The sequence below is a fragment of the Lithohypha guttulata genome (assembly GCF_036872675.1).
Source record: "Lithohypha guttulata strain CCFEE 5908 chromosome Unknown scaffold_1, whole genome shotgun sequence".
NCBI classification, from domain to species: domain Eukaryota; kingdom Fungi; phylum Ascomycota; class Eurotiomycetes; order Chaetothyriales; family Trichomeriaceae; genus Lithohypha; species Lithohypha guttulata.
The window spans coordinates 16,523-39,889 of record NW_027042750.1 but is presented as its reverse complement, the minus strand read 5'-3'; the positions used below and the strand labels follow the sequence as shown (position 1 = coordinate 39,889).

Genomic DNA, 23,367 nt, shown 5'->3' with positions numbered 1-23,367 from the left:
CCACAAAATCAGTACGTTCAGAAAGTGTATGGAGAGAAAGTGCATAGCAGTAATCAATTTTATTCTTGATGAGAACATTTCATCTAATCTATGAGATCCACCTCGCATTTTGTTTAGGGTACCTAATTTTGATGTTGGCTTTCCAAGCACCCTCTGCGCTTCCTTGAAGCTGTCTAGTTTGCAGCTTCGCCAGTCCCGTTGATCTGGGCTCTATTGATGGCTGTCCGTTTTACACGGACAACCTCATCTCACCCTCTCGAGGCTTGCTAGCGTCAGCCAGATGGCTAGAACGCACTGCTGCCGAAGCCTCATACGATAGATATCTGGTCCAATCTCATCGCTTTCGAGTCGTGGAGTGTATTGTCACAACGCAGACGAGCAAGGCGTTGCCTATATCTGATCAGACGTGGCTTCGGGAATCCGAATACCTCGTTTGCGTCTCCCAGTGCCTCTAAAGAGCAGCCGTGAAGCTCTGTCTCAAAAGAGATCAAGGTCTGTCGGTGGAGTTGACAGAAAGTCGTTATTTGGTTTTGGAATACTCCCAGGCTTTCCCTTCAACCTCCGCGCTGACCTTGACCTGCAAAGTTGTTCCAAGGACGTTGACCTGCGGCTGAGTTCCATCCACCTTGCCAACTACTCCAGCGGCTTTGAGACGCTGATGCAGAAGCTGGAGAGGCGGCGACTGTGTTAGCTGTGGTTGGGTTAGTACTGGCCAAGAATTCAGTCGTTGTTGTCGGGGTTATTGGGGTTGTGCCTGTTTGTGACGCGGCGATCGGAGTATATGTGTTTGGAGAGAGAGACGCGATGGGGAACGTAGTTGTCGTACTGAGAGATACCTGTGTCACAGTGGTCAGTGTGGTCATTATAGGGGAAGGAGTACTTGCAAAGTTTGTGGTCGTTATGCTTGGGGAGGTCCTGCTTGAACTAGGAGCGACGCCGGGTGCGCCCTGCTGAAAGACTCTAAGACTATTGACTGACCAATACGACTCCTTGAAGGCACTCGGATTGTTCTGAACATAATCTTGACACGTGTTTGCCTTTGGGCTACAGACAGGATCAGTGCTGAAAACGTTACCTGCCCAATCGCCGCAGAACGTAACATCGAAAATTATCTGTTGTGCCGCGATCTTGTCGTTCCAGTCGCATGGACCTGCAAATCTGCCAGTAGGTAAGCCCCATAGGGCTGGATTGGGAGAGCCGGAAGAGACATCAGCTGGAATGGCACCTCGAGCAAAGAACCAGATCGAAACCCCAGCTGAAGTTATTTCTGTTGCATAGACTCCTCCTCCTTGTGCATTGAATCCATCACCGTAGGAGCCTGTGTTGGCGTACGAGACCGCGCAGCCTTGATTGTTTGCCTGGTTGGGAGCGTTGACATCGCAGTTGGTGGTGACCACTTGCGCAGCCATGTTCCCATCATTCGATATGCTGCAGCCTGCGTCTGTATGTATAGCCATAGAGTTGCTCCGTTGGCTGTTGACTCCTTCGATGATGTCTATCTCTCCTGCATACGGCCAAGTCTCACCAACTCCAAGGGTCCAGAAGGCGGGCCAGCTTCCACAAACAGAACCTGGCATATGCGCGAGATCAAGGATGATCAGCCCATACTTGTAGGAGTTGATGCTTTCCAGGCGAATACTGTTGCGTCCACGGCCTGTTGCTTTGTTGCTGGAATCGACTCCCACGTAGACCTGGTTATCTGAGACACTGTACAATCCGGAGGATCGTGCGGTGTCGTAGGAAATGTAGTTGACATAGCCATTGGTGGGGTCATTACCAGTGAAGAAGTTGAATTTGCTGGCGAAGTTGGTCGGGTTATAGTCGTCGACAAGGTTATATTGTGCTGCCACTGTGAGAGTGAACAGTAAGAATATGAGATGCATCTTCAATGCTTAGTAAGACGTTGACGATTCTAGTTACACACAGAGAGAAGCCACAGAAGATAGAGCATAACCTTTTGTAGAGCTTGAAGAGCTCAAGGCGCCTGTATAAGCGCACGAGGTTCATTGTCAATTTACCAGTCACAGGCTGTGCTGGCTGCAAGCATCTCTGAAGGCAGATGCCATGGTAACAGGTGAGGTCTGATCCGACGCTGCAAGATGAGATCCACTGATCTTTCGGAACATTAAAATGCAGGTCGTCACCCATGCTGCGAACCGGAGACTTTAGGGCGTTTCCGCCATAACGCGACTCAAACATTGTATTACTTAGGATGTTCACTAGGCAACATAAGAGAACCTTAGCAGATCAGCGAAGAGCGCTTTGAGACCGGGCGGTAAAGTGAGTTCAAGCCATGAGCAGTTGGCTGAAGGCCATGCACATGCTAGAGTTTAACAGGACAAAAGCTGCAAGTATTAGAATATTTCTTGACATATTGGGGCTGACGGCAACCAGCTGGATTCATCCACAAGAAGGAATTTTAGGTCAAACACCTATTGCTCGTTCTTAGTGAGCGCCATCTTTCGCTTATTGAGTCGAGCTGCAAGGTTAGCTTGCGATGTTGCGTTCGTGCTTCGGCTCATGCAGTAGCGAGGTTGGTGGGGCGAGATAGTGTGGCGCCTGCTCCACTCAAGCGAAAGGGGACAAGTGGAGTGCTGATTTCATTAATGTTTTCAAGATGAGCAACGAGCTGTGTCATCATTCTTGCTAAAAAGATCTTGCCAGCAATTGGTTTTGGTATGGACTCAAGCAATGATTGCAGCCGTGGTTCTCACACAAACCTTCGCGGCGTCAGAAGTATTCGCTACTTACATTGGCCTCCCTGTCGTGTGTCTGGACCATCTGTTGCGGAGGGAAATCCTCCGACTGATCCATCGGTATTCATATTGCGCAATGGCAGCCCGAGAATGTCATACTTGGCATCGACAGCCCATTCGCTTATCGCTACTGGAGAGATGAGTAGCTCTTCGCGCGTATACTTAAGCCACAGTCAGGCTGCTGCATGGAGGACATTGACAGTTCGTGACGCGTAATCATGAGCTAGCCTGCAAATATGAAACAAGTATATTCACTCGTCGCGCGTTTTTCGCGATTCGGGAAGGCTTTGCTTATCGAATGACAACTTTTGCTTTCGCTTTCATGGTGCGATGATCTCCTTCAATGTAGACTCTCGGTCTCTGCCAGTAAGCCACCACGCATTTGTCACAATAGATTGCCATTGTTGTCTTGAGTTACTTCCGACAAAGAGCAGTGCCATAATTCGAATGTCTGGAATCAGCGTTTATTGTCTGGATGAGGAACGGGACGTGTGTTGTCGGTCGTGATAATTTCCGAACTTTGGCCTTGTAAGCACCCTGACGAACGCTCCGATTGGCCAACAGTTCGATCTCCAATAAACGAGCTAAAAGCTAATTTTGATTGCGATGTTGTTTACCAGGCTAGGTTCGCAGCACATCCAATTCATGCGACCGCTCTAATTCATGGCTTAGGGCATCTTCCACGATCGACGAGGGCTAGCACACTCGACTCACGCCCATATTAGTAGCATCTTTTTCCTTGCTCACGTCCACCTCATAACAACAGGGATGAGTGAGCTCGCATCCTCAACTGGTTTAGTGTACCATAGAAGATTAGGAACCGTCCGGAAATCATCCGTGCACATTCAGCATCGACAAATTCTTGAATAAGAACCGCTTAGCGCACGATTGATGTCAAATATTTTATGTCTTGGCTCGAGGAGTCGCTCGTTCTAGATATTAGGTGTGGCATATCAGCGCCACGAAAGTTTATATTTCAAGCTCCCCATCGTGTGGTCGCTACTACGACTGAGGCAGTGGTCATCGGCGGACCATTCCGTGTCTCGGTACCCATCTACCGTCAGTACTCGCTCTTGGTCGGAAGTCCCCAGATGGTTGGTCCAGCGAGGGGACGAAACACTCGGCGTGGCGCTGGAACGTATGTCTCTGGTACCGCACTCAGTGCTGTGTAAGGCATGCCCAGATTCGTAGCCAGAGAGCCAGTCTCGTCGTCTACTTATTTCTGACGCAAGGGTGAACAGATCGACGTTACTTCTCTCCTGGGACAGGCTACCTGTAAGAGTCAAACCATGTACACTATCCATCGGCGATAAGGTGCACAATTGTCTATCTCGTACCATGACTGAGTTATCCCTTATGTTTCTTATCATATCACTACTTGGTCGTGCGAAGTCGCTGACTATGGCGGTAAGGATTGTGCCAGCCAAGTTAGTCTTGGTAGAGTGCAAAGAAGCTACATCACCTCGTGCCTTGCTTATTGGTCGACGTTTTTCCACTAAGATATCCTCACCATGTTCGTGGCCCGCACTATCGCCTCTCATGTTGCTGAGGCAACTACCAGTCGTTGCTACAAGCTGATATCTAGTCACACGACGTTCGATATCTGGTTCATTCTTTACAGCATTTTCTCTTGTCGCTATACTCACCGTGTCACAAACCTACACAATGCTTACACTCTCCACACTCATAGCTTTTATCATCCATTCAGACTATGCTTCAGCCTACTGGCGCATGCCATGCAGTGTCTCTCAGGAGTCGAGAGTCGACCCTGTACTTGACTTTGGGAGAATCTCGAACCACACACACAAATTCGCTGGAGGTATAAGTGTGTTTCCCTGATCCAGCTATCTGCAGATACAGACTAATGAGGAAGATGTCAATGCTGCTTCTACAGGAGAGAGCTTACAGAGTTCGAACTGCTCTACCTGCGAGGTGCAGGAAGATAAGTCTGCTTATTGGACCCCAAAACTATACTATCAGTATGCAGATGGTACTTTCCAAGATGTGCGCAATGAGGGAACGACTGTCTACTATGTTGGTATGTGGTCGCGCCACGCTGACGTGAAGCTTGAGTTAACATAGTTAGGGGTGGGTGGTGATGTCTCTAATACGAGAGCTTTTCCTCCTGGTTTCCGAATGGTAGCGGGCAATTCCAACTTGCGACATTACGACGACCTCACGTTGACTTACAACAACGTTCGGCCTGTGGCAGATCAGGTAAGTTTCCGCTGTATCAACGAAGCTAACGACATTCCAGAAACCCATTACATCGGACCAACGAATTGTGTGAACGGGCTCCGAGCGCAGATCAACTTCCCCTCTTGCTGGGACGGACAAAACTTGTTTCTCGAATACAGTCGACATATCGCTCACACATCGGGAATAAACTATGGCGAGTGCCCGCCGACACATCCTGTTCCTCTGCCCTTACTGTTCTTAGAGTCAGTATATCTATCTTAAAATCTTCTAAATTTGAGCTCATCAATTGATAGGGTGCTTTACTGGGTCAACGAAATAGCGCAAGAACCAAACGGCAGATTTGTGCTATCAAATGGTGATGCAACGGGATTCGGCTTTCATGCAGACTTCATGAATGGCTGGAATCAACAAGTCCTCGAAGATGCAGTAGAGAACTGTCTGTATACAGACAATAATGGGGTCATCTCAGCTTGCCCTGCTCTGCTTGCAAGCTCGGATGTCGATTTTGCAAGGACTTGCCCTCAAGCTCCAAGTGTGGTCAATGAACAGATTACTGGCAGACTTGCTGCTCTTCCTGGTTGCAACCCAGTCACGAGTAACGAGAACATGGCAGCACATCCATTGTGTGCAGCTGGCAGCACTACGGCAAACGCAGCATCCGTCGCTATCACCTCAACAGCAACATCAAATACCGACGTCTTCCCGACATCCCTAAACTTTAGCACAACCCAGTTCGCACCTTCCGCGTCCACCACTACGAATAGTACAGTAATATCTCCTCCACTCATAATGTCGAGCTCAATCTCAACATTAACGTCGACGTCGGCCTCGATATCAACTCCATCATCAAGTTCGTTGTCAACGATTGCTTCTACCACGACACAGACCTCATCAACAACGCCGCCTGCTGCTCTGCTAGCACAACCCAGCACGATAGCTGTGGACCTGATGTCGCTCACAAACACAGCCACAGTAGCTGTGACAACGTTGATCACGGTCACTAGAGGCTCCACATGGAATTCATGGACATTCCGCGGCGCCCAAGGACCGAGGATTTTGACTGCTGGTTGAACTGTCCAGGAGTCGATTTAATCCTGTTTCCAACACAATCTGTTGCAGAGAGTGAGAGAAGGTAGCGAAGGCAGGTTGCGTTACAACTATCTCGTGAACCACAATCATGAGTACTTTACTCGCACGCCCTACATCTTCAATACTGACGTATCTGGAACTTTCGCATCAGCAGTCTTACAAGGACACAACTTCATTCGACAATTCGATCGAACAAAGCTGCATGCGGCCCTCGATACATCATCCCTTGGACGTAGCTATGTCGCCGTCAAATATGGTATTGAACGCCAGCATTTCTGTCTCTTTCCAGAGGTCGAAACGACTCGGACATTGCGATCATCCAAATCTTAGTACGGCGGAAGGCTAATGTAGGTTCGCATGTTTGAGCCACTGTGGGGAGTGATACGTGACCCAGAATTTCGTCTCTGGGCACAAAATGCAGGCGTCCGCAAGGGAGTACCCGGCAAGGTGTCGGGAATACGCAATTCGCCGTGAATTACGAATGTGGCGCGGCACGAATCGAGAATGCGTGCCCATCGTCAACCAAATCCAATATGAAACTGCTAGGCTCGTCAGAATGCATTTCTATTTTTGACCTTTCTAAGAGGACCTTCCTCGACCTCAAGAAAAGAATTTTCCCCCTTCCTAATTTCATTGTGCATGAACGTGTTCGCTTGAGAGGAGAGAGGCAAGTTGTCAAGCATATCTGAACCACTTGGAATCTAGATAGCTGTTGCGGAAACACACCTGCGCAATCTGCCATCTACGTATTGATGGATCCCATTTAGATGTACGTGCTTACCTGCGAAGTGCTTCAACGTTGCCTCGGAGTGAATAGCCGATTAGAAGACACGTCATATAGAATGTGCTGCTGTGTCAAGAGCCTCCGTAATATCTTCATCGTTTCTCTGCTATTCGACAAAACTTCCTTCGCTGATGACCGTCGAGACTAGTGAAGGAGTCGCAATTTGGCCGCATTAGCGAGTCAATTGTGGGGCTTCAACGTCGATCTTACGGATGCTGGGCAGATAGGCAACCTCTGGTTGTGAAAGCCATTTCTATCACACCATCTCAACGCACCACACGCTGAAGGAGCAGTTTGCGTGCGCTCCTTGTCTTGAAGTTTAAACCGGATAGATAGCCGATTCGGATCTTTCGTCACTAGTTTCGAAGCTTGCGATGCCATCGAGATGTACTGCTGCGGGTCGAACCACGCCACTGCACAATGTCTTCAATATTGCTATGGACTATGGTTTCAGCGGTACCAATTGGCGGCAGTAGAACGATATGTCACCCCAGATCTGGGACATTGTTCGGGATGTTTGCCTAGACGACAACGCCCCAATCTTGTACTTTGGGTATGAGCCATGCAGGTAGAGTATCGGTCGCCTATCCAACATCGTTATCAGCTCCACTGAGCAGTAGTTGCTTACAGGCTGTGCGCCTCAAGAGAGCGAAACTGTTTCCGACTGTATGATCGGCGAGATGTGTTGACTCACTGACATAGTAGTGCTCTTCGTAACTTTATTATTATTCTGCTTGTTGGAGGTAACATCTGGCTTCTTGGTCTTGCGAGGGGAAATTCGGGAACGCATTCTGACGCAGTATGCAACAACATAGGTGACATTGATCGCAACTACACATAGCGAGGAGCTGACATACCACTGTACCAGCCTGGACCAAGATTCTGGTTCAGAAATGAATCGACTTTCACCTAATCAGAAACCCGCACTCAGGAAATACGATGCGTTGACGTCGTCGTCTGCTCCTGAACAAACAGAACTACCGACAATAGATTGGGCATCCGGTACGCCCACTGGAAATAATCAAGCAAGCTTGTCAACGATAGCAGTCGACAACGTGAATTTGAGCCCATCGGCCTCCAGCTACTCAGATGTCAACGCCGCCAAGAGCTCGCCAAGTCCCATCTCGCGTTCACAAATGGTAGCAGCAACAATAATTGGTGTCGTGACACTCCTCATTATCAGTGCAATCGGTTTGATATGTGTTGTGTCGGCTCGTCGGCGAAAGCATCCGCGTCGAACCTGGGAGAATCTATACACAAAAAGGCGTCCCTATAGTGCACCTCTCTCCGTCATGTCTCGACCAGGATCCAGATATGTTGAATTGTGGATGCGGGAAGCAAACGGAAGTCCTCGCCAGCAAGAAGGTGCTTCTTCCACACGATGCTATCAGAGCTTGGCAGATAAGAAGCTGGCTTCTGGCAAGGCTTTGACTTTATCATGCCCCGAAGTACGAGATACCGCAGTGCCATGTCACAATCATGAGATCGGGTCCTCCAACGCTAGGCTGGTTCATGAACTACGAAAACCAAAGCCTCTTGCGAAACTGACTCGAGCTGCTCCAGGACCTCAAGCACCGCGCTCGCGCAGAAAAAGAAGTACTCCGCAAGAACGCTGCGATGCAGACGGAATGCAAGCACAACGGCAAGAAACATCGACCATCTTGAATCGTGTCGCAAAGAGATTATCAAGCACGATCGATATCAACGTTGAAGCAGGAGGCGATGGACTGAGACCAAGCGATCATCATCATTCAGGCAAGGACGCAACTCAGATAAACTGGTCGGAAAGTGCTAGAAGAGCGATAAGTTCTGGCGTCGACTCCCAACGTGATAGGAAAGCACGAAAGGTTAGGGTCTCTAGCCGACCTGTGGAATCGAGAAGAACGTCGTCCTTGACATATGGAGGTGAACAAGGTGACGAGGGTGTATCGGACACGGCGAAAGTTTCAGTTGAACAAGCAGTGCAGGTCGTTTTTACTGTGCCCAAGGCAACAATTCGGCTAGTCAGCTCAGATAGCCCATCTGCAAATAAGAAATAGCTCTAATAGGTAGAATCATGCAAGGAGATTTAGCTCTGGTAGGTGAGCTGTCATTTGTATTGTCGTGGATCTAGTCGAATGCAAACATGGCCTTTTCTGGTAGCAATGGCGAAAAAGAGAAGGTAGATTTGTGCTAGTTGTTCAGGACCGGGATAACACTTCCTGCGCGTAAGAACCAGATAGCCCAGGTTTGACAAATGCAGAACCTGCGCAGGCATGTAAGGAGTGACGTTGGATCAGTCTATAGATCTCAGGATATTGTCGTCGCTATAACGACGGTGAACCTCGACACGGTATGCACGCATGGAGAGCATGATCTGTGGGTTGTCTTTCCTCGTTCCACTTCAAATTGTCTAGCGATCAAGCTGCTTCGGCTCAGGCACTGCCATATACAGATACGAATACAAGAGACGCCGTACGATCTTCATGTTCTGCGGTAGTTGCCACTAGTATCAGAAGAACATAAATTCTACAAGAGCACCAAAAAATTGCTGGGAGCGCCGATCAGGGCCATAGTGACGTCACAGCGAGGCACGTGAATGCTGGTCGAAGCAGCACGCCTAGTACTACAAACAAAATCGTCGCCTGCTCGACCAGGTGAGAAGTTAAGGTTTTCAATGAGTATGATAGTGCAAGGTGTCTAGCAATAAGTTCACAATGATTCGGAAGCTGTGGCGAGTAGTAGTTTCGTGCCCAACGCAGGCCCAGACCCTACAGCGTTTCGGACATTAAATGAGTACAGCAGTATCGAACTAGGATAGCAGCCAGCGGCCCAGGATTTCCATGATTGACAGTGGCCGTTCCGCTCGGTCCAGGATTCCCATTACCACAACTTTTGAGTTTTGTGTGGAGGCGAAAAGCCATCCGTGTCCATGCTGCGCCACCAACTCACTAGTCATTGGTTCGCTTAGCGACAGCCTGCGAATCCACCTAAAATGTTCATCTCGCGCCACAAATCGCTCGGCTCGGAGGATTACGTCTCCACTCAAGCTCTTGGACCTCAATCAGTATCACGAACTCTGCCTACCTTTTTTCGGTCAAACAACGAAGTTCCAATTTCACTTCGTATCAACAGGTTGATCAAGCGGGATCCGTGACCGAGGTCCACTTTGCATAGAGTTTTGCTGCTTCTTTTCCTTATATCGTTGCTATGGGCAACACTCTCATTGTGACTGCTCGTCGCGACTGCAAATGAGATCCACAAGACGTTACGACGACGGCTTCATAAGATGTTCAAATAACACAGAACCTACCCCTAGGAACATAGGTCGTTCTCCTACCATCTCCTACCTCTTGTATCCGGGACTCTAAGCATCTACTCTAAGCTAATCCCTCACCTTAGCTTGAATAGCCTTGGGCCCGTTACACAAACACAAACATCCATCTCGCGCCGAGTGATAAGCTACCCTTCTACCCATCCCCTCTTGTCCACCAACTGAAATAGCCGTAAGTCTATTTCTGATCGACCAAGATGACTAACAAGAACTTCTCGCTCATGAGAGCCCTGGCAATCTCTCTCACCACGATATCACCAGCAGCAGCACACGGTTATGTTCAGGGCATAGTGGCAGAGGGACAATATTACCAGGGCTACCGACCAAACTTTCAGTGGCAACAATCGACCCCACAGGTAGCAGGCTGGTCAGACCCATTGAACATCGATAATGGCTATGTTAGCGATTATACCTCGCCTGACATCATCTGTCACCTTGGCGCGACTCCCGGTCAGACATACGTGACAGTAGAAGCTGGCGATACTGTCACTTTACAATGGACTCCATGGCCAACAGCTCATCTTGGGCCAATTCTCACTTACCTGGCGAACTGCAATGGCGAATGCACGAATGTGGCCAAGACCGATTTGTTGTTCAACAAAATAGACGAAGTCGGCCTTATCCAAGGTGGCAGCTCTCCTGGACAATGGGCCGTCAACGAGCTGCTTGCGAACAACAACAGCTGGACGGTCACCATTCCCTCTCAGGTCGCACCAGGCAACTACGTATTGCGAAACGAGATCATCGCGTTACAAGAAGCCCAGACTCTCGGTCGTGCTCAGAATTATCCTCAGTGCATCAATCTCAAAGTAACTGGTACAGGTACCAATACTTTATCAGGTGGCACGCAGGCAACTCAGATGTACAGGCAGACTGACCCTGGGCTGTTCATCGACATCTATCAAGCTTTGAGCAACTATACTATTCCTGGACCTCAACTACTGGCTGGACTCGACTCCACCACGACCGCTGAGATCAGGCTTGCAGCCAATATTACCACTTCTACTACGGTCCAGCCTCGGACTTTTGTGACGTCGACTCTCGCAAGCACATCAAGCACCACGTTCAGCGCCACAGTTGCTGGTACTACCTCTACTGTGGGCTTAGCAGCAGCAGCAGTCGCCTCTTTGCCTTTGTCAGCCTCGGTGGCTACTCTTACCACCACATCATCGTCTACTACCATCTCCTCTACCACCTCGTCTCCAGCTACGTTAGCTTCTACGACAACGTCCATGAGCTCGGCCCCCATGACTATCACCCTACCACAAGCGGTATTCCAAGCTACTGTGCCGGCACTCACGTTGACCATCACACTACCAGACACCAACGCTACGAGCACGGTAATTGCGGTTCCCTCTGCCACTATCCTTGCCAACACGACAGGGCTGAACAATATGACCTACTCTAATACTAACCTAACTAATAACACAGCAATCAGCAACAGCTCCGTAGTTTTGAACGGCACCGAGAGCTACCAATTGGCAACATTTATATCACCCACCACGACAGCAACCAACACCCCATCAGGACTACTCTATGCAATCGCCAGCACGACTACACTAACAACGACAACAACGACATCGACGTCTGTGACGACCGTCTCGACCGTGCTTGCCTCTTCGAGCGTCCCCTTGAGTGGTGCCATCAGGAGACGGCTGCACGTGAGGGATTTTGCGCAGGTACCTTGTCTTGCTGGAGTTGCTTGTCGCTAGGGAGCCCCTACGACATGACAATACGCAAGAGGAAACTTGTCAGGTGGTAAGTATACGACACCGAGCTGAATGTACAATCGACACGACACGACACGATATGACGCGACACGACACGACACGATACGACACGATAGACGACGCTGGAAGTCAAAACAAGGGAAAATGGTTTGGTAAGTAGCTGGATCACTGGGAAATAGAGAATAGATTCATAATGGGCTGGATTCGCGGAAAAAGTTCAGGCATTGATTTTGGCGTTCATGAAAAGATACCCAATGTATATTAGTGATCCTTAGATCCAAGTAGGTGGTTCGCGGACGAGGTTGCTTGTATTTGAGCTTTTGTGTTCTTTAGTATGCATATTGATTATTTCATTGAAATCTATCTTTGTTCAAATGCTATGTGGCTGTGCCTGTGCTATGCACACGGCTTGCATCTTCACCAGTCAGATTCTTTCTGCACAGAGACGACTCCATCACATGATCTGTTCTTCGTATAGTCGAGTTAATTCGTTACGGTTATGGTAGTTTTGTATGTATGTCTTGGATTCGGACCAATACCGTACAGAGACTGTCGCTCTTCATCCTCACGTCTGCTGTCGTGGTACTTTCTGGTTCTCTGCCGCGACTGGTCGTTAGCTTTCCTTGCAGCTTCTCTCGGCGATCGCTTGGCCTTATTTATCGGCGTCACCATTCTCGGAGGTTGAAAGAGTCTCTGCAACAGCAAACGAGAACGCAGGGAGAGCCTTGATCGTGACTTGCTGTGGCAGATCATAGTCTGTTAGAGCAGTTGCGAGTTACGCGAGCTGTAATTGTAACTTGAAATCCGATGTTTAGGTCTTTTATGGCGTCTCCTGATAGCCAGTCCACGTTGTAGGGACTATGCAAATGTCAGTCGTTTAAATATCGTAATATCACCTCGGTAAGAATAGAGATAGATCATTGCGTTGTGCTAGTAACAACGAATGAGAGTTAGCATGGAAAGTGTAATGATTCTTACGCGATGAGGAGCCTTAATATGACCTCAAACTACAGTCGTACTGATGTTCTGGTGTGATCAGGTTGTGGTAAGATTGACTGAATAGTTATTCGATGCGCTTCAGTATACCTGTTCGTCTACCACCACGAGGATACCATCAACCAAACCGAGGTGAGCCATTGTTAGCCCTAAGATTACACGTGTCTGTCTTGGTGAGTCGTGCCCACATCTGAAAAGCAAGTCGGTGTACAGCGCCGCATCTGGCCATGACAAAAATTTTGACATCGCTCCGCCGCTCGACTGACATGTACGCCTTCCTGGAGATTAACAGTAAGGGAGTTGCTGTTGACAAGCAAAGGAACCGACTCGGAACTAATTCGAGCGGTTTAAAGCATACAGACTAAGCAGAACAGTAGCTTGACTGGAGAAGAATATACTAGCGACCCTATTCAAGAAACATGGAAAGATTAGAACATCTTTCTGATCTGCACATCAACCTCTTGCCTACCTATAGGATACTAATCAATTTGAACCATCTGTTCTGCCGAGCTGTCGTGGTTGGAGCGTCTTTGCACACCGTCTTTTCTTTTGGTAGACTCATTGAGTAGTTTTGGTGAACAATGAGTATACCTCTCATCCAGTGATTATCGAGGCTATTTACTCGTGATGCGAGCTAGCAGTGACGCTTGTTGCCTATTCATTATTGGCTCGATATTGGTTCACCACGACTCCCAGCCTCTATGTTTTTTTGTTCTAGAGTCATTGCCCCGAGACTGATCTAACAATAAGCGGAGTGCTGACGTTTCAGCAGTGGGAGCGGATTCCTAAGGTCTTGCACGAGAGCTAGAATGTTAGTGGAGACATACTGTTGGCAACGTCGCAGCTCTTGAGAAAAAGAGAGGATGTCGTCCTGCCTGCTGCCATATCTGCTCAAGCCACACATCAATAATCTAAACTAATCAGGTTGAGGCAAACTTCTGAGTATGGATTGCGGCTTGCAGGAATTGTATTCGAATTAAGGGCGTCATACTCGACCATAGCCGTCTTTGTTCTAGCGACCGCTGCAGAATAGCTTGGGAAGATAGGAACAGTTGAGAGGCTGTGAGGGGACAAATAAGACCGATGTTATGTTCTCAAAAGCGACGCTTCGATCGTGTCTGAGTGATGTGAACAATCACTATGGCTTTGATGAGGCGAGCGGCAAGGGTCAAAATCGAGGTACCTCTAAGGGGTGTAATGAGTCTCTTGATGAGTGCATCCTCCTGGCTAGGCAAGCTGAGCTCATTCCACAAAGTTAGTCGTTTTGGTTCCACGAGTTGATCCACTAGAGTCGCGTGCAGAGGCAAAGACAGGGTGAGAAGCAAAGAATGAGCAGATTTGATATGTTTCGTTAGATGTACATCGCAAGTATTGCCAAATCTAGCTGATTTTGTCTATCGCAACATAATATTTCCCAAAACCGATAACATCCCAAGGACACACAACTTGAAGCAAAACTTTTACAAAGCCAGTGCAGCCATGATGGCAGCGACGATAAGACTGAAGATTGTTCCCTCAACCTTTCCGGCACCACTGATGTAGCTGGAGACGCTAGGAGATGAAGCACTGCCAGAACGAGTGGCGGACGAGCCTGAGCTACCAGATCCAGAACCTGAGCCAGAGGTAGCAGATGCAGAAGAAGAGGCGGAGATGCCAGTTCCAGTAGCCCGTGTGGTGCTTGAAGTGGAGGCAGTACCGTTGTGGTAGCCGGATGAGGTGGAATTGGTGCTTGAACCAGTGCTGGTCGAGTTGCCGCCGGTGGTTGAATGGCTTGAAGTAGAATTGCTGCTGGAAGTAGCATTGCAGGCAAGGTTGTAGAGCGGCTTGCCACCCTGGCTGACACCGAAAGAAGGATTGGCACCAGTATCTTCGAGGATGTACCACCAAAAGTCAATGTTTCGATCCTCTAGCTCGCAAGCAACATCTTGCCAAAAGATCTCAGCGTTTTCAATGCTGGCAACAGCATCACCAGACTTTGCACCAACCGTTGGCCATCCAGCCTCAGTGACCCAAATTTGTTTGCCTGGAGCAACAGCTTGCACCTTGTCATATGCCTCGAAAAAGAGCTCTTTTCCGTTCTCGATGCTGTTTGGGTCGGTGGTTTGGAAATAGGGGTATTCGTCGAGACCGAGGAAGTCGCAGGCAGCGATGACTGCTGAATTCGAACTGTTGAGGAAAGCGTTCCAGGTGTCGACATGACCGATAGGCTTGCCGCTCAAGGACGTTCCCTCGATAGCCTTTCGGACTTGACCGATGTAATTGACGAGGACGTCTGGTGTTTGTCCTACACCCAAAGGATCATTGGCAATGCCAGTCGCTGAGATTCGGTAAAGATCCTCGCTACCAACCGAGATACCAACAACCAAATCGGCGAAGGCAGAGCCGTACTGAGAGATTGCAGATTTGAGTGCGACGATTTCGTTATCGAAAGTGCTTTGGGGTGAAGATGTCCACAATCCCAGAAGGAGGGTGGTTTGGGTATCGATTGCAGCTGGAATAGCCTCGATAGGGGTATTTGTAGTACCCTCTTGAATCATAGTGTACAATCTTGCACTAGTATAATCTTCGGTTCCTTCTAGTGCTGCGGCCGTCCTGAATGAGGCCTCAAAGGCAGAACGAGTCTGCTCCTGAGCGGCATAGTTGAACCCCCTGACGGCTGCAAGGGCAGTAGAGGCACCTCCGATAAGAGCTGCAATTGAAGATTTCATCGTGAACGAGTGTATCGAATTAGAAAAGGTCGAAGGACGGTAATCAGAGGTGTCAAAAGAATGTCGTAATGGTTGTGGAAAGAAACACAAAGCACGAGGATGGATGAGGAAGAACAATAAAGGAATTCAAGATGGAAAACGGCGTCTGGATATCAGCTGAGTTTTTGAATTAAGCTTTTGCTCAGAGCCACTTGGAGCCCAAAGAACTGTACCTGCATTGGCTCGTGTGGCTAGCGCCAACAGATTTTGAAACATTCCACTGTTGTTCCGTTCCTTTGGCGATCAACCGAACGGCAAGAGCGAATGAACAGGCCGTGTTGAACCTTTAAAGGACAGGAGTGCACGACACGCTCTACGAATAGCCAACTTTGTGTATCATGTTCTGGCTGCCATGCAAGACAGTCCAAACATTGGTGTTACAGTCATGCCTGTGCGCCTTTCTCTTTGGTAGGACGAATCGTGAGCCGACATTTGGCTCCATAAGTGATCGTCAAAACGTGCTCGTCAAAACCTTGGTTACCTGACACAGGTCTGACTCCTCAACGTGAGCACATTGAAGGACTTCTGCAGAACGCGAATAGTCATTCAATTGTTTGAAGAGTGAGGTGCTCAATGCATCGATCGTAGGATTTGGGCTTGAATCTTTGCGGCTGAATCGAATGATTGCACAACAAAACACAGCCAGAAAGCAATCTCCGACCTCCGTTCATGACAAGCATTTCCGAGTCAGGCCTCAAGTTCCGATTCTCAGGCAGCTACTTACGTCACGTACAAGATTCCACAATGAGTTATCGTTGCTGAATATATATGAGGCGACTTCGATACAAATCGAGGATGGCGAAATAGAGATCATCCGTAAGAACTTCTCACGCGCCTCATATCAGAAGAACACTGGCGAACGGGACGACTTAGTGGGCAGAAGAACTCATTTGCAAGTATGTCGTTTCGCTGGGAAGCATCAGAGGAAAGAAACGAGGGATCTGGTGAAACAAGGTAGGAAACTTGGAGAATCGGTAAATCTTGACTCTCGATCCTGTATGCGACAGCTCGAATTATCGCGCGTCTCCGCCACAGGACGACCAGGCTTGATGGATATATATCGGAAAATCCAATCGCACCCGGTGCACGCAACATCAACTGCACCAGTGGATGCGGCTAGTCCGACGTATAGCAACGCTCCTTTGCCTTTTCACATCAGTCCATTTCTTGAACGGGTTGATGCATTTCGATTTACCTTGCCACTCAGCAGGAGAACTGATTGCTCAAGAGATTATACACTTCATTTGTTGTGTCGGTACCAAACGCATCGTACAACATGGTCTCGTTCATGAACATCATATGATCATCGTCGACGAAGCTATCTCCCATCTCCATGCTTGAACCAGCAATGCCTGGATCCACAAACGAGGAACGCGAGATATCGTTCCTGTTGTCATTCCAAAATTCCTGCTGTCGTGACTTCTGCCTCGACTGATCAGCTTGCGAGTGGTCGTATTGCCGTGGAGCGATGCTGTTCTCTTCCGAAAGGCCTCGAGAAACAGGCATACCACTGGCGACACTTTTCGCCTTCTGCAACATCGTATCCAAACCTGCCGCAACATGTTGGATCAGGTGACGATCGCTTACAATCATACTCCGAAGCAGTTTGACCATAGCTTCCACGTTGTGCCACGTCAACTGGGCATCGATGTTAAAGTGACGACCTAGCGGAGCGCCTTGCGACTTGATGGTCGCCACATTCAACAAGAAGACTGACGCGAAAGCGATCATAGTATGGACATATAGTGGCGTTCCCACTAGGGCGCGGCGCATATCGGCTTCCTGCAGCACGAAGGTAAGGACTGACATTGCAGCAGAAATTGCAGTATCCACAAACTCCTTTCGCTCAGTAGCCATGTCTTCTTGGCTGGTGCTGATACCACGGATTGCGAATGAGTTGAGCTGGAGTTTGGCGAAGTAGCTGTACAGAATGATGCCTTTTGGTGGAAATGTGCCGATGAAGGTATTATGGCGCTGGAGGGATTGCCATTTGACTCGCCACTGGTCAATCTCCAAGTTAAAGTGTCGCATACATGGGAAGTGTTGTGATGAAAGCACAGCGCGAGCATTGTCGTGCTGGGGCAAGCGCATTTCAGCAAATGTGTCGTGTATACGCGTCATGATCTGAAATAGCGCCACTTGAGAGAGAATGCGATAATCCAGAGCATCTGCAAATGGCAGCTTCAGGAACTGTTCGTGTTCTCGTATTTGCAGACTCTCGCTGATCATCGGTGGTCGTCCATAGGCGATGCTGAAATGGTGATCACAAACGTATAGCATATACCACAATCTAGCTCGCAGAAAGGCTTCTCGATCACCTTCCAGCGCTTTGAAGAAAGCATTATGGACATCAAGCTCGGTGGCTACACGAATAGCGTGACCCGAGAGTTTCCAAGATACATCAGACAGCCAGAATGCTGCAATGCACAACGCCCGCACATCATCGATCGAGTGGTAGCGAGAGAACATGGAAGAAGAAATCAAAGACAGAAACTCACGATAACAGTTGTCGAAAGTCTTAGTGCTCGTTGGGATATGAAGAGCTGTGACTGTGAGGATAGTTGCTGTCAAGAGTTGTGAGGAACGCCGAACTGATGTCAAGCTAGTATGTATTTGCTCGATGCCAACCCATAAATAGTGATTCAGTGAGTTGTGAAAGCTATCATGATTAGCATGATGTGGTAGCGCGAAGCATTCGCAACCTACGTGTTGTATAGCTCTTCGGCTTCTGCCTCGTCTATGATCTGCTCCTGGTCAGTTAAGTAGACCATATTATATTGTCAACGTACCCCTCTGGCAATGAAATCCTCTACTTGGCCTGAGGACTCTAGACCAGGACGCGATACTCTGGCTTGATTACTCCGAATGTTTCTGAGTCTAGTAACTTCGTACAGACTACCCATAGGCTCAGTCACTTGCACAGCAGTGTCAGGGCGTTGATGCCCATCAATGTTTTCCGGAGACGGTTCTCGCGTCATTGCCATGCCGTGATCATCCTTCGATAAGCTTCCCTCGAAGGGGCTCTGTGTAAAGGTCCCTATTTGTGGTGTTGAGTCACTTCTGCCCATCATCGAATGAGGTGTCTGCCCTGTAGTAAGCGATCCAAGATCATCCGCGGCGGCAGCTTTCTTTGATAGGACAGCGTCAAAAGTTGCTCGAAGCGACTGGATCTCATCTCGAATTACGTCAAGCTTGCGTCTCGAGTTCATCAGTCTATGCAAACTCTAGTTCCGACGATCAAGTAATCTCACCCATGTTCCTCTAATGTGGTGAAGGATTCATCTTGATGATCGTTCACAGCAACGTCGACGAATCTGCACTCCAGTGCCTTCCTCGAACAGCGAACACAATGTCGATGTCCTGGCAGTATCTCGCACCTGACCTTCAGCCTCTTACAACCATGGCCTGATAAGAGGATGTTAGATCATCGTTCCATAACTCATCGTATTGCATACATGCACGAGGTTTTCTGCCACTATTATTCTTGTGCTTAGGCGAATGCACTGTCGCGTTAGACCACGGTTGTATGTCCATTCCATCACTCGCGCCTGTATTCTCGTCCATGGTTGTTGATCATGTCAGCTTTGCCTCGATCACATCCCTTGTCCAGCTAACATTCGCTTGCAACTATGACTGAGAATAGCATTGGTTACAGGCAGGAACAAGAACGAAAAGCGGCAAATCGGCTTTCGCATGCGCATGATGCTGTTCAAATGCAACTTGCCGACTTGGCATAAAATAAAATTGCCGGATGACAACCTTTTCGGCACGACGCAACTACTAGTATCCAAGTGTTAATGAGACACTGTCCACCTCACCATTCAGAGTGCCGACGTATGATTAAGTATAGATAGTGGCTGGTTGAAGGCAAGAACGAAGGTCTACCAGAACAATGCTGAAAATCACAACTTTGTAAGCAAGAAGTGTTAATTCCACTTTGTCATCTATCCTGTAATATATGGGTGTATTGGACAGCGTGATTGATGATCTCCATTCTTAGGCTAGGGTCAAGTCTTCGAAATCACTTTATTAGACGCACATATTGCGAATACTTTGTAAGCTTCTGGGAGGACTGTAAGCAGCTAAACCTGGAATCTTGCTGTAGCACCAGTATTTCTCCCTCTCAACTCACGACCAACAGTCTCATTACCAAACTCGGACTCCACGACTTCATGCATGTCGTCGCTCTTGAGGCCGTCTGAACGCTTAGTTTCAGTGCTAAAAGTCTGTACAGCTGCAGCATCAGCCTTGCGATTATCTCTTCTCAACAACAGACTCAGCGCAATGGTGGAGATCAAAAGTATTGCCGAGAGACCAAGGTTCACCGACCAAGCTTTGACATACCGTGGCCCATCGCTTCTTGGATAGAGATACGGCGTCCATGTTAAGGCGGTGTTACCGAAGGAGTTGTTCATAGCCAAAGCAATTGCACGCTTCTTGCGTGGTCTGGCTGCAATGCTTGCCATCCAGGCATTTGATACTTGGAAGCAGGCATACGTGCCTGGCAGCATGAGAAAGAGTGCAAAATATCGTGCACCAATGTGCGTGGTGGCGAGCGTGATGATAATGCCAGCAACAGTGGCAAGAGTAGGAACAACGATATGCAGCGATCGATTCGAAGTGCGGTCAGAATTCCAGGTATTCAAGACGCATATCGCTGCAGTCAAAACGTAAGGTGGTGCAGTAAGCAAAAGTGTGTGTATCGTAGAGAAGCCGAAGTTCCGAACCAGAGTTGGGAGAAAGTTGGTCAAGCTGGCAACAGCCTGAACGCAGACCTGGATCTTGTAAGCATACGACCAAGAAGTGGATATGCGTTGACGTACTTGACCAAGAATGCAGAGCCAAACACGATAGTCGGTCACTGCCATCTTGAAAGCTGCATTTGTACTAATGTCTTCCTCTTCATCACCGGCGTCTTCCACGAGGCGCACGACGCCAAGTGCTCTTTCTTCCTCGCTGAGCCATTTCGTTGTGGCTGGCCAATCAGGAATGATGAAACCAGTGGCAACAGCGAATACCACGGTAGCAACACCTTCAATGATGAACAGCCACCGCCAGCTTTCAATTCTGTTGTTGCGAAAAGCTGCAGCAATACCAGCTGCAAACAGACCGCCAAAGGCCCCTGAAAGCATGGCGCCGCAAAAGAAGATGCCCAGTCGTGTGCCGAGCTCTTTCCTAGTGTACCAACCCGAGAAGAGGAAGGCTACTCCTACAAAAAAGGGAGCCCTATAGGATTTTTCAGTCTTGTTCACGTTCTGACTGGGATTGAGACTCACTCAGTAATGCCGAGAAAGAATCGTGCAGCTACCAGACCACCGAAGCCTTGGACAGCGCCGCTACAGCCACTCACAATTCCCCAAACGACCATGCAGGTGGCGAGATACCAGCTTGGTCTAACTATACCTAGGATCATGTTGCTGGGAATCTGCATGCTCACATAGCCGACAAATAGTACCGATAGCGCAACGTTGTACTCTACCCCTTTCAGACCAATATCAGCCTCGAGACCTTGTATACGTGCTTGTGGGAGAGCATTTCGATCGATATAGTTCATGATATACATGAGAATCTGCCCAGAAGTCAGTCAAGTCATCCGCAAGCAGTGGAAGCTTCGTACCAGAATAGGAAGCAGGCGTCTATCGATCCTCCTCACAAACTTTTTCTCTCGATCAGCACGCTCCTCAGGAGACCATGCTGAAACGATGCTGAGCATGTCTTCTTGAGTAGAGGCGACGACTGCCGACTCGGTCTTTCTGCTGTAGAACTTCATGGTGACTCTCTGGCGCAGGGATGAGTCGCTGACCTGGTGAACGTGGGGAAGTCTGGGGAATGCTTTATATCTTTTGGAGGAGAACTGGTGTGAGTCTCGAAAAAATGGTACACGGCGGCGCTAGTGGGAAAAGCGATAGTCGCCCAACCACTCTCGTGCACTAGCCCATATCCAGGTATCGGGGAACAGGGACGCGACTGCAAGGAAGCAATCAGACAGAGAAAGTGCCTAGCAGAGGAATAACCTCCACACCTTGAGCCACGGGCAACATGACGGGATATCGGTAAATACACTTGGCATTCGGCAGGCTTCCCCGCTGTCCGAGGCTGTGGCTTTTTCATATTTGGGGTGAGCGCCGGGCTTCGATTTCTGTGTCGGATGAACCATTCGTTGATTGTGTGCAATCTTGAGCTTGACAATTCAACGCTTGAGAGACCAATATGACGAGCCTCTCAACAAAATTGGCTCAGCTGGAGGCCTCTGGCAAGCCTATTCAAGTCGGGATCATTGGTGCAGGCAAGTTTGGTTCCATGTAGTAAGTGTGCACTTGTTTCCTCCAGAACTTGAAGGTCAGACTGACTTGCTAGAAGCATATCACAAGCGCATCTCACCAAAGGCGTCAGACTAGCGGCAATTGCAGACTTGTCACGAGAACGTGCTCTGGCTTCGTTGAAGCGCACAGGCTTTCCTGAGGACAAATACGATGTCAGCCTTTCACTTCGTGAAGGTCTAGAAGCTGGCAAGACCGCAATAACTACTGACTCGGCAGAACTTATTGCACAACCTGGCATTGACGTGATTCTTGAAGTTACAGGCAGCCCTGCTGCAGGAGTACGACATGTGCTTCTTTGCTGCGAGCACAAAAAGCATATTGTTATGGTCAATGTCGAAGCAGATGTGTTAGCTGGTCCTCTCCTTGCTAGAAAAGCTCAAGAGGCAGGTATAATCTATTCAATGGCTTATGGTGATCAGCCAGCGTTGATTGCAGAAATGGTTGATTGGGCACGAGCCGCTGGCTTCAATGTCGTCTGCGCTGGCAAAGGAACAAAACATTTGCCAGAATATCACTATTCAACTCCAGATACCGTATGGTCTCACTATGGATTCACAGATGAGCAATTAGCCTCGGGTGATTTCAACAAGCAAATGTTCAACTCCTTCCTCGATGGAACAAAATCTGCTTTGGAGATGTCTGCAGTTGCCAATGGTTGTGGTTTAAGGCCACCAAATGGTCTCAAATTTCCACCTTGCGGTACACACGATCTGCCTCAAGTACTGAAACCAAAGTCCGAAGGTGGTCAGATGGAATCGTATGGCACAGTAGAGGTCGTTTCCTGTCTCGAAACAGATGGTCGCTGGGTACATAATGATTTAAGATGGGGCGTTTATGTGGTTATCGAAGGTATGTACTTCTTTGCAATACTGCTTTTGTACTGACTCGAGATACAGCACCTGGTCCCTACCAAAGAGACTGTTTTGCACAATATGGCATGAAGACTGACAAATCTGGGCGCTTTGCTGCACAATTCAAGCCGTATCATCTCATTGGACTTGAGCTTGGTATCTCTGTAGCTACCATCATGTGTAGAGGAGAGCCTACAGGTCAATGTAAGACATTTGCTGCTGACACAGTTGCGACAGCTAAGAGAGATCTCATGGTTGGCGAAAAGTTAGATGGCGAGGGGGGATTTATGGTGTATGGCAAAATCATGTCAGCCGAGAACTCCCTCGAGATTGAGGGTCTTCCTATTGGTCTGGCACATGGCCTAATTTTGAAAAGAGCTGTGAGAAAGGACCAGGGATTGAGCTGGCAAGATGTCGAATGGAGTGTCGAGTCACAAGCAGTCGCAGTGAGGAGAGAGATGGAGGATGTTTACAGGAAAGAATTCGCGGGAAGAGTGAATGGCAAAGCCAACAGCAAAGTCGATAGCAAACTTGTTGATGGCGCAAGTGTTGTCGTCAATGGCCATTGAATTTGAGTGT

At 48.6% G+C, this 23,367-nt stretch overlaps 6 protein-coding genes across 6 annotated transcripts; 2 read left to right on the top strand and 4 right to left on the bottom strand.

The window, feature by feature from the left end:
* Positions 1-554: 554 nt before the first annotated feature.
* Positions 555-1,883, bottom strand: LTR64_000012 (uncharacterized protein; the record flags this gene model as incomplete). Its single annotated transcript, XM_064894399.1, has 1 exon — positions 555-1,883. The coding sequence occupies one exon, from the start codon at positions 1,881-1,883 to the stop codon at positions 555-557; it is 1,329 nt and encodes a 442-aa protein (XP_064757086.1).
* Positions 1,884-10,338: 8,455 nt separating this feature from the next.
* On the top strand, positions 10,339-11,593 carry LTR64_000011 (uncharacterized protein; the record flags this gene model as incomplete). The annotated part of the gene is made up of 2 exons (XM_064894398.1): positions 10,339-11,481; positions 11,573-11,593. 2 exons carry the CDS (start codon positions 10,339-10,341, stop codon positions 11,591-11,593), a joined length of 1,164 nt encoding a protein of 387 aa, XP_064757085.1.
* Positions 11,594-14,327: 2,734 nt separating this feature from the next.
* On the bottom strand, positions 14,328-15,575 carry LTR64_000010 (uncharacterized protein; the record flags this gene model as incomplete). The annotated part of the gene is made up of 1 exon (XM_064894397.1): positions 14,328-15,575. The coding sequence occupies one exon, from the start codon at positions 15,573-15,575 to the stop codon at positions 14,328-14,330; it is 1,248 nt and encodes a 415-aa protein (XP_064757084.1).
* Positions 15,576-16,817: 1,242 nt separating this feature from the next.
* LTR64_000009 (uncharacterized protein) lies at positions 16,818-18,682 on the bottom strand (the record flags this gene model as incomplete). The annotated part of the gene is made up of 3 exons (XM_064894396.1): positions 16,818-18,273; positions 18,321-18,358; positions 18,404-18,682. The coding sequence occupies 3 exons, from the start codon at positions 18,680-18,682 to the stop codon at positions 16,818-16,820; spliced, it is 1,773 nt and encodes a 590-aa protein (XP_064757083.1).
* Positions 18,683-19,696: 1,014 nt separating this feature from the next.
* Positions 19,697-21,384, bottom strand: LTR64_000008 (uncharacterized protein; the record flags this gene model as incomplete). Its single annotated transcript, XM_064894395.1, has 4 exons — positions 19,697-20,389; positions 20,438-20,840; positions 20,891-21,183; positions 21,232-21,384. The coding sequence occupies 4 exons, from the start codon at positions 21,382-21,384 to the stop codon at positions 19,697-19,699; spliced, it is 1,542 nt and encodes a 513-aa protein (XP_064757082.1).
* Positions 21,385-21,824: 440 nt separating this feature from the next.
* Positions 21,825-23,357, top strand: LTR64_000007 (uncharacterized protein; the record flags this gene model as incomplete). Its single annotated transcript, XM_064894394.1, has 3 exons — positions 21,825-21,919; positions 21,975-22,786; positions 23,026-23,357. 3 exons carry the CDS (start codon positions 21,825-21,827, stop codon positions 23,355-23,357), a joined length of 1,239 nt encoding a protein of 412 aa, XP_064757081.1.
* Between the last annotated feature and the right edge of the window lie 10 nt (positions 23,358-23,367).